The sequence below is a fragment of the Neopelma chrysocephalum genome, unplaced genomic scaffold (genome assembly GCF_003984885.1).
Source record: "Neopelma chrysocephalum unplaced genomic scaffold, ASM398488v2 Primary Assembly neopelma1_26b, whole genome shotgun sequence".
NCBI classification, from domain to species: domain Eukaryota; kingdom Metazoa; phylum Chordata; class Aves; order Passeriformes; family Pipridae; genus Neopelma; species Neopelma chrysocephalum.
Window position 1 is genome coordinate 1,265,088 of NW_020897696.1, and position 17,916 is coordinate 1,283,003.

A 17,916-nucleotide genomic window follows, 5' to 3' on the forward strand; every position below is an offset into this window, starting at 1 on the left:
CTGGGACACAGAAATCCAAGTTGATGCAAACACAGACCACACTCCCAGACAGTGAAGGAAGAATTGGTGTGTGACTTGTCACAGGAGCTTGAGCCCCATCTACAATAAGGGCTTAAAGGAGGATTGAGGAAATTATAGGCCCATCAGTCTTTACTAGAGTCCCTAAGAAAGTTATGGAATGAATCCTCTGGGGGGCTACCACAGATCAGATGAATCACATGATTGGGAAGACCCAGTAGGGATTCACCAAGGGCAAATCGTGCTCGATGAATCTGATTGCCTTCCATGAGAAAGTAACCTGCTCAGTGGACATAGTGCCAGCCATGGACATTGTCTAGCTGGATTTCTCCAAGGCTTTTGATGTGGTTTCCTATAGCATCCTCCTAGAGAAACTGATGCGTGATGGTCCAGACGAGAGGTCTGTGCAGTAGGTGAGGAACCATCCCTGAGGGTGGTGGCAAATAGCTCCTTTTCAAACTGGCAACCTGCCACAGGTGGGACCCTCAGGGACCGATACTGGGCCCAACACTTCAATGCCTTCATAAGTGATCTGGACCACGGGTTCAAGCATATCCTGACGAAGTTTGCTGATGATACCAAACTGAGTGGGGAAGTGGATGTTTTAGAAGCAAGAGTCACCCTGCAGAAAGACATACGTAGGCCAGAAGAATGAGCAAACAAGAACCCTAAGAAGTTCAACAAGGACAAGCGTAAGGTCTTGCACCTGGGAAAACATAATCCAGAAGTGCAGCACAGGCTGGGATCCATATGGCTGAGTAGCAGCTCTATGGAAAGGGACATGGGTGTCCTGGTGGACAAACAGCTCAATATGAGTGAGCAGTGTGCTGTTCAGCAAAGAAAGCCAGTGGGATGATGGACTGTATCAACAAGGGCATCACCAACAGAGATAAAATCATCATTATCCCACTCTATTCAGGCTGCTTGTCAGGCCACACCTGGAATACTGTGTTCAGTTTTAGTCCCTGCTACACAAAAAATCTACATGGACAGGCTGGAGAGGGTCCAGAGAAGGGCCACAGGGAAAATCAATGCCTGGGAAGCCTGAGATATGAGAAAAGACAGAGAACTGGGTTGGTTCAGCCTTGAGAAAAGAAGGCTTAGGGAGGAACTTACCACCATATTCCAATTTTTGAAGCGTGGTTACATTTTTACAAGGAATCACATGGAAAAGATGAGGGGTCACGGGTACAAGTTACTCTGTGAGATTCCAATAGGAGACTGGAATAATTCTATTAAAACAATCTCCCCAGGGAAGTGTTGGATTCCCCAACATTGACTGGCCATTTTTAAGATTTGGCTGGACAGGGTGTTGGGCTACCTTGTTTAGACCATGCTATTGACAAGAAAGGTTGGGCCAGATCATCTTTGAGGTCCCTTTAAACCTGATACTCTATGATTCTATGATCATACTGATAAATTGAAAGTGTGTAGAATGTTTAAATCTTTAACAGTAGCTTCTAACAAAGCAGTAGAAGCTTTCTCACATAAATATTATGTTCAGTACTCCCACCTCTTCCAAAGACTAAATTGTGTTGACGCATTATTTGTTCTGCAGAAAGCAGAATGTGCCTAGTGATACAATGCAGAGACAGGCAGGGCTATTTGAAGATAGTGCTAAAACAGCCCATATGGACATCTGCACAACACTGTATTGTCCAAAGGGAACCAGAGTACCATCAGTGCCATTCACACACAAGATATCTTTGTAGAATAACAAAGAGGGGCAGGGGGGAGGGGAAGGTTATCTAAAGTAATTTTATGTTTCTTGGAAAAGTTATTTCAGTTGTTAGTATGTGTCAGGTATAAAACACTGCAAAGCCACCATTCATATACATATATATATATATATATGTATACGCACATGCACACATATATCCACAAACTCTACTGACTAAAGCACCCTAGGCTTAACAATGGTCTTTCTAGGGATGTGGAATGAAACTTAGAAGTTTTGCAGACATAAGGCCACTTACACTTCCTTTCACTGTTGGAGTTATTATGCAGTACATTTATGTTATGATCAAAGAATACTTCATAGACAAACTATTTGTCCTCATAAATTCCTCACAAGAAACACCTGAAAACAAACTTCTGTCAAATAAAGCTTTGTCTCTGTTAAGCCACTTAAGCATTATATTATCTGCCTGTCCCTTGTTGCCAGGCAATAATGCCATACAATGCAGAGACAACTAAGCACACAGTTTTTTAAAAGTGATTACAAGAATCTAAGAAATAAAAATTACTTGGAGAAAGGTAACTTAAAACCTGCAAATATGCCTCCTGTAAAAAAAGGAAAATTACAATGGCAACAATTTCATTGGCACTGTAATTAAAACGAAGAATGAAGTTCATCAATAAAAGTATATGTATCTCATCAGTTAGTAGTAGTCTGCTGCAGTTTAACTTAGTGAAAGACAGCAAGTCATTGATCATTGGCAGCATAACAGCCTCTAGAAAAAATACGAGTTGAGATGTTCAAGGAAATTTGGAACCTGGGAAGAATTTTGAGTGTGAGTTAACGTGGAGACAATCTAAACTACAGAATACAGTGCTTCATTATATGGTTGGTTTTGATTCAGACAAGCATTTCCAGGTTGTCAAACAAAATGTTTGATGTCTGTTGAATAAGACATTGTATCAAGTAACCAAATGAAATCGAAATAACCAAAATAGAACAAGGATGAAGATCTAACAGTTGTTTTTTTTAATCCTCTCCCCTAAATACATATGTAACAAGGCACATTAGGAGAAATATCTTCAATTATTTTATTATTCAATTTGACTTAAATACCTGAAACCAGTTTTCTCACAATTTAAGACAACGGGGAGAAGTTTCAATTGCTTTTTACAGTTGTAATAATTTCATTGTCTACTAAAGTGCAATGGTTGTTTGCCAAAAAGTATAAGCAGAATGTAAAAGCCACAAGACAAAAAAACAAACTACAAAAATAAGGTTTTGAAGACACTCAAAACAATGAGAGTATATGTATTCAGCCACATTTTTAAAGCAATTCAAAGCCAAAAATATAACACTGAAAATGTTTAAAAACCTATATTTTAACTTGTTCCCTGCAAAGCCCATAACTGTACATTTTCCAAACAAGACTTCAATAAAGAAAACAAATAATACTTGTATAGAAAACAAATAATATTAGCTTTCTTAGTACTTAAAAAAAAAAAAAAGGTATGTGGACTAAGATAAAGGCAGACAGGTTAATTTGTTATTTTTGAAGCACTAAGCAATGACTGGATTGTAAGCTATATTTTAACCATATTGTTTTATCTGTGCAGTAGGTGCCCACTGTTTTCAACAGCCCGGAAAATCTTTTTGACATCATAACAGCAAAACCTTTGAGCAATTTACTCGTCCTTTCAGTATTCAGAGCCAACTGCTGAAAAGCATTCAGACGAGGAAAGATGTAAAAGGTTCCTTATTCCTCACAGAACTTTATGTCTTTTAAATTTTGTATTTCATAAATAGTCATTAGACTTGAAATTTCTATTTACTCCAAAACACTCACATTTAAGACATTCCACATGCACAACACTACTGTCCCTTTTAAACTAGAAAAGCACAAACTACTGGAAGCTAAGTATTTGAAAGTTCCAGGTATCTTAATCTTTCCAAAGTTACGAAAAGTTGAGAAACAAGGTAGTAAATACATTAGTGCTGCCCCACTTCCAAATTTTTGGAGTATAGCAACTATTATTAAACTTAATATTTTTGTTCAGTAGAAAACCAGTATTTCATGTTTTTACACCTCTCCATTTTCCTCATAGGTATATTGTCTGAGAGTCTGTTATATTTGTGTGTTCTTTACAGAATACATGTAGGGTTAAGGGTCCCATCACTGCTTAAATAAATATAGGGAGTTTATTTGCAACAAATATCCTTTCTGAGGTTTGCAGAATGGCTGATAACCATCTGTATGTTTAAGAAAAAATAATTTCAAGGAAAACATCAATTTAAGGTTTGTTTGTGCATACACAACAGATTGTACTTAGTATCCTTCATACAGTCTCCTTAAAATCCTGATTTCTGACAAGCTAAAATCACGAAGAAATGTGCTAAGCTTCAGAAAACTGCCATGAGCCATTCTTCACATAGTGCTAATTATATCAGGACTGTTAAAGCTGTGGTTCTTAAGCCCCATCAACATTCATCTACATTTTGAAAGATCTAACAGTTGTTTTGAATGCTGAACAAGAACATTCAGCATTGAAAGAGATTCTGCTAATACAAAAGTCAGTTATCTTGCTATTTCACTAGAGCTCAAGGAGAATTGTGTATGTTCACAGCACTCTGCCGTATTTCAAAACTTACCCAGCCACCTACTCAGAATTAAACTCCAAGTTTGGCACATACAGCAATTTTCAGGACCACTCCTTAATACTTTTTTACATGTTAAGAACAATGATCCCATCACCAATCATTAATCTGACTGGCAGCTGTTCAAGGTGCTTCATCTCCACTCCACACACCAGGATTGCACCTTGCCTGTGACCGAGGCACGTGAGGTGCAGTGCAGAAGTACAACAGTTCCAACACTAGAGGACAGTCTGTTCATTTGACTGAGCCTCTAGATTTGTAGTGCACTTTCCACATAGTTTCCTTTCTCTTGCAAAAGAATTCAAGTTCATAAGCTGATGAATCCACTTCCAGGAAGCTTCTCCTCATATTAAAGATTTTCTTAAGACTAGTTGATTTTCCCCCCTTCTACATAAGTCTCAAAGCGTTGCAAGAATTCTTGAAAATGAGATAATTAATGTCAGTACTGTCTGTCCAACACCAAAGACAAGAGCTTCTAGGGGAGCCATATTCTTCCCTGCTACTCTGTAAATTCCAGCTACTGCAGCACCTAAGAATCACAAGAAAAACAATTATCAAATCACAGAAAAAGCCAAGGTTGAAATATGATAAATTATTTACTGTCTCTATGCATCAGCTATTTATAAAACATTACCAAACACTTTATTACTTCATGGCATTACACAATTATCAGCCTTGCTTGTGTTTTTCTAGTTATTTATGTCCTTCAGGAATGATTTTCCCAACTGAACCAGAATAACTTTTCCTCATCAGTCTGACTTAAGAAAATTGAATTAGTTGTTTCCTTGTAAACATATTCAAATGTTTCTTTTTACATTTTTGCCTTCTGCCAGTTTGAAAAGTAGCAAAAGAATCCTCTAAAAAATGATCAAGTCCAAAGTGTGATTTAATACTGCTTGTATAGGCAGGGAGAAGACAACAACAATAAAGCTGTTAGCATTTACAAAATAATTGTAAACACACATTTATCAGCTTCATTTAATATTTCAGTTGACTAACCTGGTCATATTATGTCAGTTTAGTTTTGACTTAAAAGACTCAACTGTTAACAACTGTTTAGCAAATCAAGCAAAACACGAAAAAGATCAAAGTACTGCAGTGTTATCCATGAAGTGTATGAGAGGAAATTTCTAACCAATACAATCAGATTTTGAACTATAACACACTAAAAATCAAGAGACCATTTTTTTTGTACAGTTGTGCACAAATTCACATTTAAAGTATAATACCAAATGGCCAGGATCAATCAAAAACAAAGCCAGATGTTATTAACTCCCCTCTACTGTCTTTCACATACCGAAACTATCATGTGCGTTTGAAGAACAAAAGTCACAGGGCTAAGGGATGTCACAGAGCAAGTGCCTGAGAAAGATGAATCCTTGTATTGATTAAAAAAAACACAACAAAAAATGCTAATGATAAGTGATATTTTCTGCTCAAATTTCCGAGTCTTTTAAGGATGGTAAAATGTTTACTCAAAAAAAGAAATACTCGCTTGTATACAGCTGTGTCCATAGGTAAAATAATGTACTCAATCCAAACCTCAGAAGTTCACCTAGAATTAAGGTTTTATTTAATACTTTCTGAACTAATATTGTCTGTACAGTGCTTGTTTTCCTTCTCTGAAGGTCAAACATTACTATCTTTTATTTCAGAATGAATAACTTTTTCCTGAAAACCGAACCCAAAACTTAGTTGTCGGCCTTCAGTATGCATGGTATCAGATGCTGTCTAGTCATAACTACATGCTTTCAGAGATCACAGAGGCTTTTTAAGGCTCAAAGAAAACTGAAAAGCCAACACAATTTTTTACAATAATAGACAAGAGACAAAACAAATTGAATTTTTTTTTTGTTCTGCACAGTCACTAATAGGAATAGTCTGCTGAAGTGATCAAAAACCCAGCAGTAACACAGAAATATACTGAGTCTCAACAGATTTTCTGAAAGTACAATCTGTATCTGCATCATCTGATGTCTTCAAAAAGGAACACTTCATTTTTACAAAATTTTTAAGAAGAGTAGAATTCACTAATAATTGTGGCCATACCAGTACTTACAAACACTATTAATGAGACTGTTAGGTAAGTTTTGGGTTAATTTATTTTTTATTGTTGTTTTTTAAAAAACCCAAACATATTCTATAAAGTATATTTTGTCAGAAAAATCTCACCAAAAAGCCTGCCTTATGGTATTTCACTCAACTGCCTTGCATAAGCTTTTCCATTTGTTCCTTGGCTAGCTGCTGTCAAAAAACGAAAGAGATCCTTTAGACTGAGCCCACTATTGACATGAAAATTATTTTTGTGGTTGAATTCTCAAAGTGAATTCAAATTGGCCAAATGTGCATACTAGAATTTGGTGCTATTAGTTAATCAATAACAGAAATGTTGGGCTTCTTGAGAAAACACTGAGATATTCTGGAAAATATCCATAATAAAACAATAAAAAAACCTGGTAGTTTGATAATTATGTGTTATTACTCAAATAACAGTGTGTAATACAACCTGTAATGCATAACCCAGCACAGCTGGTATAGTGCCAAAGTACGCTACAATAGGCTGCCAACAAGGGAAATTAGAATATGTTACCAAAAAGGACTGTGCTGGGGGAGAGGAAGAGCAAACGTTTCTGGATGGCATACAGCTAAAATCCTTGCCTTAAGCTGCCTGATATTATCTGTTCTTAGTTGGCTTGGGAAGGGTTTTTTGTTGTTGTGGGTTTTTTGGGTTTTTTTTCTTGGTTTTGTTGAGTTTTGTGGCGGGTTTTCTTGATTGGAGGTTGTTTTTTTAATGTATCTCCTGCTATTTAGTAAATTTTTAATACCTTTTTTAATAACCATCAAATTTCATGATTTTTTAAAACTTAGAAACTAAGGAGTTTCCTGCTTTTCTGTATGCTGGTAAAGAGATCCCCAGAAGACCTCAGAAAGTTGGAAAGATCTACCCAAGCAAAATTAAACTTGCATTATTTAATAATCTATATTGCCTTCATTCACCTACACAAACAACACAGAAGACTGGAAATACAAAGTAGAAGTTGATGTCAGTTTGCTATTTCAATTTCTTAAGCACTGGACAAGGCATATCCAAACAACTAATACTTCAACTTGCATCTCAGAGTTTGCAACACAATAGCTATGTAAAATCCTCTTTAGTATTTGATCACCATAATTTGTCTCTACAGAAGCTCTCCACAGAATTTCTTCCAGAATGAAACAACACTGTTTTGGCCAGAAACAAAAAATACCTGAAAGTAAGAATATTTGGCTAACCAAGCTGTAATGCTCCATGCAAAATCTTTGGGAACAGTACAAAAAGTCTACAGTCTAAGCTTAGAGAAATTCTCAGATGCATTTGCATGGAAACAGGACTGCTCACTTGCTAAATGTTTTGACCTGAGAAACTGGATGCCAAAAATACAACTGTGCAACTGTGTTGCTCCTCTTTTGATGCATAGATAAAAGACACAAAGTGTTTCCATTCGAGAAACGCTGATCCTGAACCTTCCCCACCACAGAAAGCTGCGAAAGTCTCAGCTTGGATATTCTACCATTACATTTCCTAATTTCAGTTCTTCAGAAATGCCCATGCATGGCTGACCCTGTAACAGGCCACTGCCATTTTAATCATAAGACAAAAATCAGCATAATGTATAATGCAAGGCACTCAACTAGTTCCACCTCACCTTAGCAAAAAAAAAAAAAAACAAAACGTAGAGTTATGCTGAACTATACTATGTTGAAGAGTAGAAATTCTAGGCTGAGAAATATATACCAATTAAAACAACCGTTTGAGGAAAGTCTTAATGAAGTTTCTCATAAAATTTGCATTTTTATTTAACCTTGAAAACCAGCAGGCAAGAAGGATTTTCAGTAGCAATAAGAAATAATCTGTCACAAATTATCCATGAATCTGTCCAAAACTGAAGTGATAGCACTATTCAGATGACCTGGGCAATACACAGGGAAATGGGAATGAAAGGCAGGAAGGCTTGCCTACAGACTAAATGATGTTTGCTAGATTTACAGTTCCTTATCCCCGAAGGCCTTTCAAGTTAGGCCATCTTGTCAACAACAGTGAAGATCTTTGGGCAGAAACTATTGCTCAGTAAACATAGGCACCATTCAATACATTGATTTGAATGTTGAAACCTTACCAGCATTGTTTCACACAATGAAGCACATGCTTCTTTCCTGCAAAAAATAATATTCACTATTTCCCCTGCAACAGAAAACTCACCATGCTCCTAGTTGCTTGGGAAAGCTACTGTAGTCTATTTATAAGTTAGATAAACGTAGCCAGATACGATAAAGCCAAAGACTGAATAAAGTGTCCTAAGGGTTTTATGGCATATATTTCAGTACTGACACAGATAACAAAATTTCTTAGGAAAGATGAAAAAGCAGTATCTGATACCAACAACTCTAGATTAAAACAGCTAAACAGCATTTCCTCAAAACATTCTTGGCAACATTGGTCATGTGTCACATTCGGTCAGGTGTAACGCTTCTGTGCTTTACTACACAAAATACTCCCACTTTCTGCAGTGTTCTAACAATGAATATAGGTTTTAACAGCTTTAACAGAAAAAGAGTTGCATCTTATCTGTGGATACAATACCAAGAAACAAAAAAAAAAAAATGTATCTTGAGTGGTAGGCATTAGGTTAACACCATAAGAAACTCTGTAAAAGATGGCCTGCCAAACATCATTTTACCTAGAACATCAGCACAGACTAATCTTTTTTTGGGGGGGTGGGAAGGAAATCTTTAATAAACAATTAACAATTCACTTAAAAAACCATTTTTGTTTCTTTTTAGAAGTTATATGCAAAATAAGAAAGAAAAAAGAACCCAACAAAAAAGCCCAAACAAAGCAAAAGGCAGACTTACTGGTTATCATTGCTCCAGTTATAGAACCCAGAAATCCAATGCTGACCACAATGACAGAGATCAGCCTCCCCTGCCTATGCCTCTGCAGCATCACAAACATTAATACTCCCACAGCACCATGGACAAAGAGAGAGGAGAAGAGAGCCCAGAGGAAAACCCAGTACCACATCTCTGAAAGAAAGCAGTCAATAAAGGGTTAATGTTTTTTAAACAAGATCTTTATAAGCAAGAAATTTTAAAACACCACATACAATCAACAGTAAGAGAAAAGCAATACTGGTTTCCATCGTAAAGCAGTCTACCATAAAAGAATAACTACTATGATAAAAATTATAAAAAGGATTCTGGCAAAAATCTTAATTCAGATGTATTTTTACAGGAAGTCAAAATTCCTTTAATGGTTTCTTTAAACAGTGTTAATTGCAATTTCTTAACAGGTATTGTAACTACTGCTGCAGAATGAAATATTCCCTGACAAAAAGACTGAATGAGGAAAAAGTCAAGAACTGTTTTGGGGGTTTGGGTTTGTTTTGATGGTGAATTTATATTTTGAGGCAGGCATGGGGGTTTTTTGTTGTTGCCCCCTCTCCCCCTAACTCCATCAATAAGAGACAGCATCAGGTAACATCAAATGGGAAAACTGAGATTAAATACTTCAGCTTATCTACCCAGGAGCTGTAATAGAGCGTTCCATCAAATTAGCTTCAAAGGCGCAAACAAAAACACTGCAATTTTAAAAAGAAATTCTAATACATGTAACTCCTTGTTTCCAATTGCTTAGCACAGAACTTCAGAGAGAGGTAGGCACTATTATTTAAATTATTAAACAAGGACAAGAGATGGTGAGAATGTATGGAGTACAAACATTTCTTTGAAGAATGGTAGACATGATGATCACCTTCAAAGAAAAGAGTTAGAACCATCAATGAAGCTACACAATAATTAAAGAACCTTTCTCACTTAGTGGCAATTTTGTAAAAACTTTCACTATAAATCAAAAGGGTGGGTAAATAAAAAAAAAATCCCCTTTAAGTCAACTGTAGTAGGTATATATCATCACAGAATTCAGCAAATTGGGGTACATATTCCTGATGGACATAACACCAAGACACTGTCATTAGTTCAGAGTTTCTGCTGGAGTTCCCCCTCATAAAAAGAACAAAGACCAGCTTCCTTACAACAGCAGAATACTTATTGTTTATGAGGTGAGTCTGTATTAAAGCAGCTTGACTCACATCAGCTATTCAAGTAGAAATACAAACCAACTAGCTAACAAAAATCGTGAGCAGCACAAAACATACCATGAAAAGATGCTGAGAAAGAATGGTTGCTACACAACAATCACAGTCCTATGAGTCCAATGTCAGTAATGTATATCCATAGCACAAATACAGAGTTTAAGCTTTTTCATTTACCAGTTCTTCGAGAGTAGACTCAACCCTTCTCCTTTCACACAGGCATGAAAGGCAAAACTATGCCCAAAGATGTACAACTCCTCTAAACCATGGTAACCAAAAGGCTCTTTTAAGAGAGCAGCAAGGAAAGTGGGTGGTAAATCTACATTCAATTAACACTTCAACTATAATTCCAGGTGTAACTTCTCTTTCTGAGTGCCTGGATACATGCACACATATACTGAGAGTGGTTCGAAGCAGCTCTCCTCAGAACCTCCATCCCTTCATCCCTGGCCCCAAGCTGGGTCTCAAAAATCTTTACAAAAGGGTAAAGACCATGGTACTGTTCCACTAAATGTCTCATTACTCTCAGAAGCTACTGTGACAAGTGGCAAGAATGTCAAGTAGTCATTCCATAGATGACAAACCCCCTCACTAACATTAAGAAAGACTGACTGCTGATCTAATCTGCTGTGGTCATGGATAGTTTGGGAGGCAAATTTCCCCTGCAGTCCTAACAGGCCTTGCCCATTACTAGCACAGCTTGGGTGTTCCCACTGTTTTATTCTAATGGAAGCACATAAGCAAGGAGATTAACCAAAGAATCTACCAATACAGAACCCAGCAGCCCTGCCAGGGGAGGTAATAAACCTTAGAACCAAACTAAACCAGACCAAGACAGTCTATTTGAATCTGACTCTACCACAAACACTGTCATACCCTGTAATTTCCAGAGGGTTTGCTAGGCACTGCATCACCTCTTAGGAAATCAGCATTTGTGGTCATTGTCAAGCCTCACCAGGTAAAAAAAAAACAAATGATTTCCAGCCTTAGGAACGCTTACTAGAAGAAAATGAAAGCTTATGGGAAGACTAACTACTCTCCTGTAGCTAAGAAACCAAAAATATTTACAAACCCTTACACAACAAAATAGCTCCATAATAAGCAACTATCTTCAGTCTTATTTACATTCCAAATAAGGCTCTAGGAAAATTAGCATCAGCCCCCACTTTATATTTAGGGCAGAAGGCATGAGAATAGAACCAGCACCAAATGTCCTGTTGGCTAAAGGAATATAAAATTGAGTTATTTGGTACACACTTTCTTCTCCTACTACTTAAAAGCAACACACGTACTGAAAGCATGGAAAAGGAAATTAGAGAATATCCAGAAATATTCCTTGTTTGACAAAAATGCAGCTGCAGCTTTGTTAAATATGACCTCCCTTCATTAAAATATCACCTATGTCTTGGGAGCTGAAACAAGACAAATAGCTTTTAAGCAGCTTCCCTAGGAACGGCAGGAAGAATTATCCTTTCTTATTCTCCTTTATTTACTCTTTTTATGCCTGCTACTTCAACACATTCACTTGTTTACTTCAGCTCATTAATTGAGCGAGTGATGAAGCCAACTGAGTAAGTTGTTTAACATGGATGAACAAGGCAAGGGGAAAGCCAATCTTTTAAGCAAACTAGAGGAGACTTCAAGATCCATAAATCTAGAAGACAATGCAGACATTCTTATCCTGACATGTTGAGGGCAGAGAATTATATATTTCATGTTCTATAATCATGCAACCCCTGAATCATGACGAGAGATGACTCTCAAAAGAAGTGTGCTAGAGTAACACTGAAAGACACAAAGAATGGGTTGAGGGTAACATCGAAAGATGCCACTATAAGACAGAGAAACAGAATGTGGACCTCTGAACACAAATGGTCAAGACTTCACTTGTTCAAAAATAACTGAGTCGTTTAACTGTTGAATTGACTTGCAGTATCTACAAGGAAGAGGAAATGAGACTGAAGTGTCTTAAGAACATACTGGTACAACTATTTATGTCCTATATACTGATTGATACTTTAAGCAGCATAAACTTACATAGATAATCATCTTTGTTACCTTCGTAAAAAGAAAGCACTGTCGAATTTCAGTCTTTGTGCAGCTATACTAATTAGTTTGCTCTTTTGACAACATGAGCTGCACATAGCGAGTACTTTGCTGTTGTGGTGGTAATGATTTAGCTGTATCTGGCAGAGAGTTTCAAATATTAACCTACCGTCAGTTTATTTAGTCATGCCCTCACAGAGTTTCCTTAAAGAGACATGAAAAGTGTAAAATTTTAAAAAAAACTTTGAAACCTCCTTTGCTTAATCCTAAAAAAGTTTTGGAGCTTACTTTTAGTGTATTCAAATTGCTTTAAGTCACCAAAACTTGTCATATGTGTATCAAAACTCCACAGTTCCTAAAGAAATACAGGGAAGTAGAAAAGGTCCAGTATTTACAAGCTCACAAGCATAGTGACATTCAATCTACTGCACAGATGTCACAGTTTTTCTAATAGAACAGTTGAGATCCGTTTTTCAGGTTTACTGAAATTTCTTAGCATTTAAACACTATCTTAAATCTTGTTTTCAGTTTATACTCCTTTCCGCTGGTTTGCCTTTGGTGGGGATTTTTTTTCTACCAGGAAAGTTGCAAGGCTCAAATAACTTGCAATTGATGTCCAATCACACCAGTTTAAGAGTACTTCTTTGTTAATTTCGACGTTTATACTATCAGATGCCTATCATACATACATTATGCTTATGCTCTATAGATGCACATTATACATATATTAGTGTAGGCATACACAACCTTAAACTTTAGAAAAAGGGTATTTAAAGTATGTTACTGTTTAGGTTAACATTCCTATCACTTTCAATTTATCAACACTTGAAGTTACATTCCATCAACAGCCTCAACTTACACAAATAAAAATACATAGTCAACTCAAAATAGATAAATGCTAGCATTTTCAAATACTATCTATATGAGCATGCTGTCCTACTGCTACTCAGCTTCAGTAAACACAGAGTACCTCCTCAGTCCTTCATCTTCAGTGCTTTTCCTCTAGTTCTTAGCTTGTTTTGCCAGATGAATAATGATTGCCTATAACATTTCATAAATCAAAAGTGAGTACTCCAAAACAAAGTATCTCTCAATTCTAAGCCACGTACCCAGCCTATCACGATTAGCTACAGAGTTAAGTCAAGCAGTATCTGTGCTATGAATAAAAAAATACAAATTTAAGTCAATAAGGTAATGCATGTTAAATTTTGAATTAAAAAACCAACAATGTTATATTCCTGTAGATGTATTAATTCAAAGCACTCAGGTGAAGTGACAGTATATTATACCTGCAACAGTAACTCAGATCCTTACGTGCTACATTTTTTTCTTCAGCACCAGGTTCTCTACTAAATTAGTGCATTAACTGGTAATTTCAAAGTTAACAGAACTATACAGTCAACTGTTGTTTGGAGATGCTAATGCTTTTGCTGCTTTAAGTGGAAGAGAAGTACTTTGCTGAAGAGTATTTAAATCTTAAATTACAGATTAGTTCTCTCAAGTAACAGGATATGGGACAAAAACAATCCAGAGAATCGGGGACAAATGAGTACAGGATGGAGCTTAGCAGCTTCTATTAGAAATATTGCCAAGTTCTTGGTTACTGAAGTAGCATTTAAAAAATTTATTTTACTGGATACTCAAGGGAGGATTTTCTTTTTTTTTTTTTTCCAGTTCAAATTCAGCTACTATCTGACTTGATCTAGTAAACCCTTATCTACCACTAACTCTAAAACACAACCAGTTCATATAAAGGAGGCATTCTTGGGATTTACTGGAGGACGTAACACAGAACGAGACAAAAGCCACCTCTCCCACGGTTACTTCTCCCAAGAGAGGGCACAAAGATAGGAAGCAAGTGCATTATGGTGGTGGGTCCAGGCTCAAGGAACAATGCTTGCAGCTTTAGCTGTCACAGGGTGTGATGTGTAATGTGTATGTGGCAGGAATGAAATTGCCTGTGGTCTCCTGGGTATTTGAGGCCTTATATGAAAGACAGGATTTCTTTTTTTCTATGTTGAACCTAAATTAGATACGCAGTATAAAAATAATCTTTCAGCTTCTAACTAAGGGGAAAAAGAGCCTACCAAAATCAAACTGTTAGGGTTTGAAGCATTCTTGGTTTAGGCTGGACTTATATCAGGTCCCTGTTGAAATTTCCAGAAAATATTTTTAAGAAGGATGCTGATAAAATTTTGCAACTTGTTTGCACAAACATGATCAACATGGTTTATCTATAGAAGATAAGTTTTTACTTGTGGAACTTAAAAGCCCAGTCCAGAGCACAACTTTAAGTCCAAAAGTAAACACAAGGCAGTCTTGAATATTCATGAAACATTGTATATTAATGCATTTCTTTTTCCAGTACTCTGGAGAAGTTTCTTCTTATACTTTACAGAGATGCTAAAGGGAATGAATTTAGTAGCCAAATAAGACAAACTCATTCACACACCTATTTTCTTAGCAGGGAAAACAACAGAACTTCTGATTTTAAACAAAGTTTACTTCGTTAAGTAGTTAGGAAAGGCTTATGTAAGTTATTCAGCTTTTTGCTAATATAAATTATTAAATCAATATATATTCTATGTTATATAGAAGATTTTAAATCTAGTGAAAGTCACGGACTGTTGACAGTGCATAAGAACATTCAGGTCAACAGGTTATAGCTAGAAGAAGAACCTGCATTTAAGCACCAATTCTGAATCTGTAGTGCAATTTCAGCTGACAGTGACATATTCTCCAACAATACTATGATGGATAGAAATTATTTTTATATTCTTTAAATTAACAGAAAAACCATTCCACATTAAATATATCTTATGCAATCCCTCATTATATTGCAAAAGCACTGAGAAACAAGCCGTTTTGCTTTTTTAACTCTCAGCATTGAATTTTGTATGCAACGCCCATGTTGCATAATGGTCTAATAGGAAAAACTTTATCAAGGATGTCTGGCACAAAGAAAAGTTAAATCCATTGTGAAATTTTTCCTTTAAGAGTACAAGATATATTTTTAGAGCTGGTATGCAAAAATAACTACTCAAAAAGTGAGCTGTATTAGTGTGTTGCCACACTAATCCCCGGACACTTTAATCATCAGACACACATTAAAAAGTTCACAGATCAAAGAAATAAAAAAAGCATTCTGAAAGTTAAAAGAACAAAAAAGATAATAAACCCTTAAATGATCATTTTCTGTTTACTACAGCTTCAACTTCAGCTACACCTCTATTTTCATCACAGTTCTTCCACCTTTCATAGATAGAGAAAAAAGAATAAATCTATCCATCATTACTACAGAATGCAAAAAAGATGACACAATACTCTTTCATAAATATGAGAATATTTTCATAAATATTTAAAACACAGACCCTTTACTCAAAATTTTCCACTAATCTGTCACCACTTAATATACCCCAATACCAAGCAGAAAGAATTTACTCAGTTACGCCTCTGCTAATGATACCAAATCCCTGCTTATTCAGAGTTGGAAGCTTATGCTTTTCTTTACACCTAGACAGAATAAAAAATCAGAAGATAGTACTCTCCACTGTATGCCCTGGCTCTCACAGTAGTGCACACACATTTTGCAGCATGAGATTGAGCAGAAAAAAAGCCAGCTAAATCTCCCCTCTTGCCAAAGCCAGCTAAATCTCCCCTCTCCTAACAGAGGATGAGGGCCTGACTCTACTTTGGTTCACAGAATTTTTTTTTAACAGGTGAGTCTTTAAGAACCCTTGATGCTTAAGATTATGTTTATTTGTCAGAAAATATCTGCCACCTCATTCACTCCCACAGCTCTCATTGTCCACAGGTATATTCAGGGTGTGTGGAGGTGGGGGAAGTCTCTGATTTCTTCACATTTATTTTTATGAGTTTTTTGGTTGTTTTTTATAGCTCTCTGTCAAATGCCAATGAGCATATATCCACAAGGAAAAAAACCCCCAACCACCCCCACAAACATACTCTAGACTTCCATACATATTTATAGACTCACACACTTTCTACAAGCCTTCACACTGGTGGCCTAGTGGTTAGCATGCAGGACTCTCACTGCTGCGACCACGGGTTCGAATCCCAAGTCCCCCGGGCAGATGGTAGCTCGTTAGCCCTGTGAGGCCATCCATCTATGAGAAGGTCACTCTAAACAAACCTACGTCCTGAGGACCTCACTGCCATTGTCCAAGCTTGCTTGGCCCCGGCAGATGAACCTTAGGATTAAAGGGTGGGCTCAGTTCAGCGCAGGCTGTGTCTCACCTAAAAAATCCATTGCGCAGGCTGGAAAGGTAAAAGACCTTTCCCCAAATCTTCGTTCGCGAAGACTGGCCATTATTATCACTCACGCACAGGTACCCATCGATTCACTCGCATACACACACCCTATATCATTAGCCTTCTTCGATTACATACACGCTCATCTCCTTTACACATGCAGGCATACCAGACACCGGGCACACTCACCGGTCTTCCCAACACCTAACACACGCAGATCCCTCCCGCTTCCCTGGGCGCACACCAACCCCTCGCCGAAGCAGACACGCACACACACGCTGTACACCTGCTCATAGAACACACATGCAGGCACGACATGTAGGGACTCGGGAACACAAAAACCAGCCCTCCCCTCATGCAGCAAACAGGGAGACCACCGCCACCGCCAGCCCCACGCCCTCCATTGTGCACCACCCCCGGAGCGGCCACCACGCCGGCGGCGCCGCTAGCCCACCCACCCGCCCGCCCAACGCACCCTTGCACCCGCACTGCCCCGGTACCCGTCAGGTTGCGGAGGACGGTGCCGTGAGCCCACAGGCTCAGCACTTGCTGCACCGACAGGTTGATCATGGAGTTGTCCCCCGCTTCCACCTTCATGGTGCCGCCGCCGGGCGGGGTCCGGCAGCCGCCGGACCGCGGGGCGGGAGGGATGCGGCGGCGAGGAGCGAGAGGGCGGGGAGGCAACGAAGGGGTCTCCGCGCCGCGGAGGAGACATCGAGGACGGAGAGCGGGAGACGGTGGCCGGGGGGGAGCCGAGCGATCCTGGGGGATGGGGGGAGCCGGCCGCTGACGCTTCCCCGCCGCTCAGGGGCAGGGCCGGGCGGCTGAGCCTATCGCCCCCGCCGCCGCCGCCTCCTCCTCCTCCTCCTCCATCAGCAGCGGCCGCTGTCGCCTCGCCGGCGGCATCGTCACCCTGGTCACCGGCATCACCTGGAGAGAGGGCGGGGCGAGGCGGGGCGGGGCGGGGCGGCCCTCAGGCGGGCGGCTCCATGCAGCAGCGGCAGCGCGGAGGATCCCGGCGCCAGACGCCAACGGCGGCCGGAGGGAAGGGGGAAGGAGCGGAGGGAGTGGGAGCGGGAGCGGGAGTTGAGGATCGGGAGCGGAGGCAGCTGAAGG

The 17,916-nt window shown here is 38.6% G+C and overlaps 1 protein-coding gene across 5 annotated transcripts in view; it reads right to left on the reverse strand.

Moving 5' to 3' along the window:
• Positions 1-2,702: 2,702 nt before the first annotated feature.
• The window catches only part of TMEM170B (transmembrane protein 170B), a 99,650-nt gene continuing 84,436 nt past the window's right edge, over positions 2,703-17,916 (reverse strand). For 4 of the 5 annotated variants that reach the window (XR_003533114.1, XR_003533113.1, XR_003533112.1 and 1 more), the window contains one exon: positions 4,770-4,880. Coding sequence is in view for 1 of the 5 variants with exons in the window: in XM_027676195.1 (XP_027531996.1) it covers positions 4,750-4,880; positions 9,245-9,415; positions 17,301-17,397 (399 nt within the window). In the remaining 4 variants the exon portion in view is untranslated. Of the gene's footprint in view, positions 4,881-9,244; positions 9,416-17,300; positions 17,856-17,916 lie in introns of those variants that run through there. The other variant, XM_027676195.1, reaches the window with a different exon arrangement.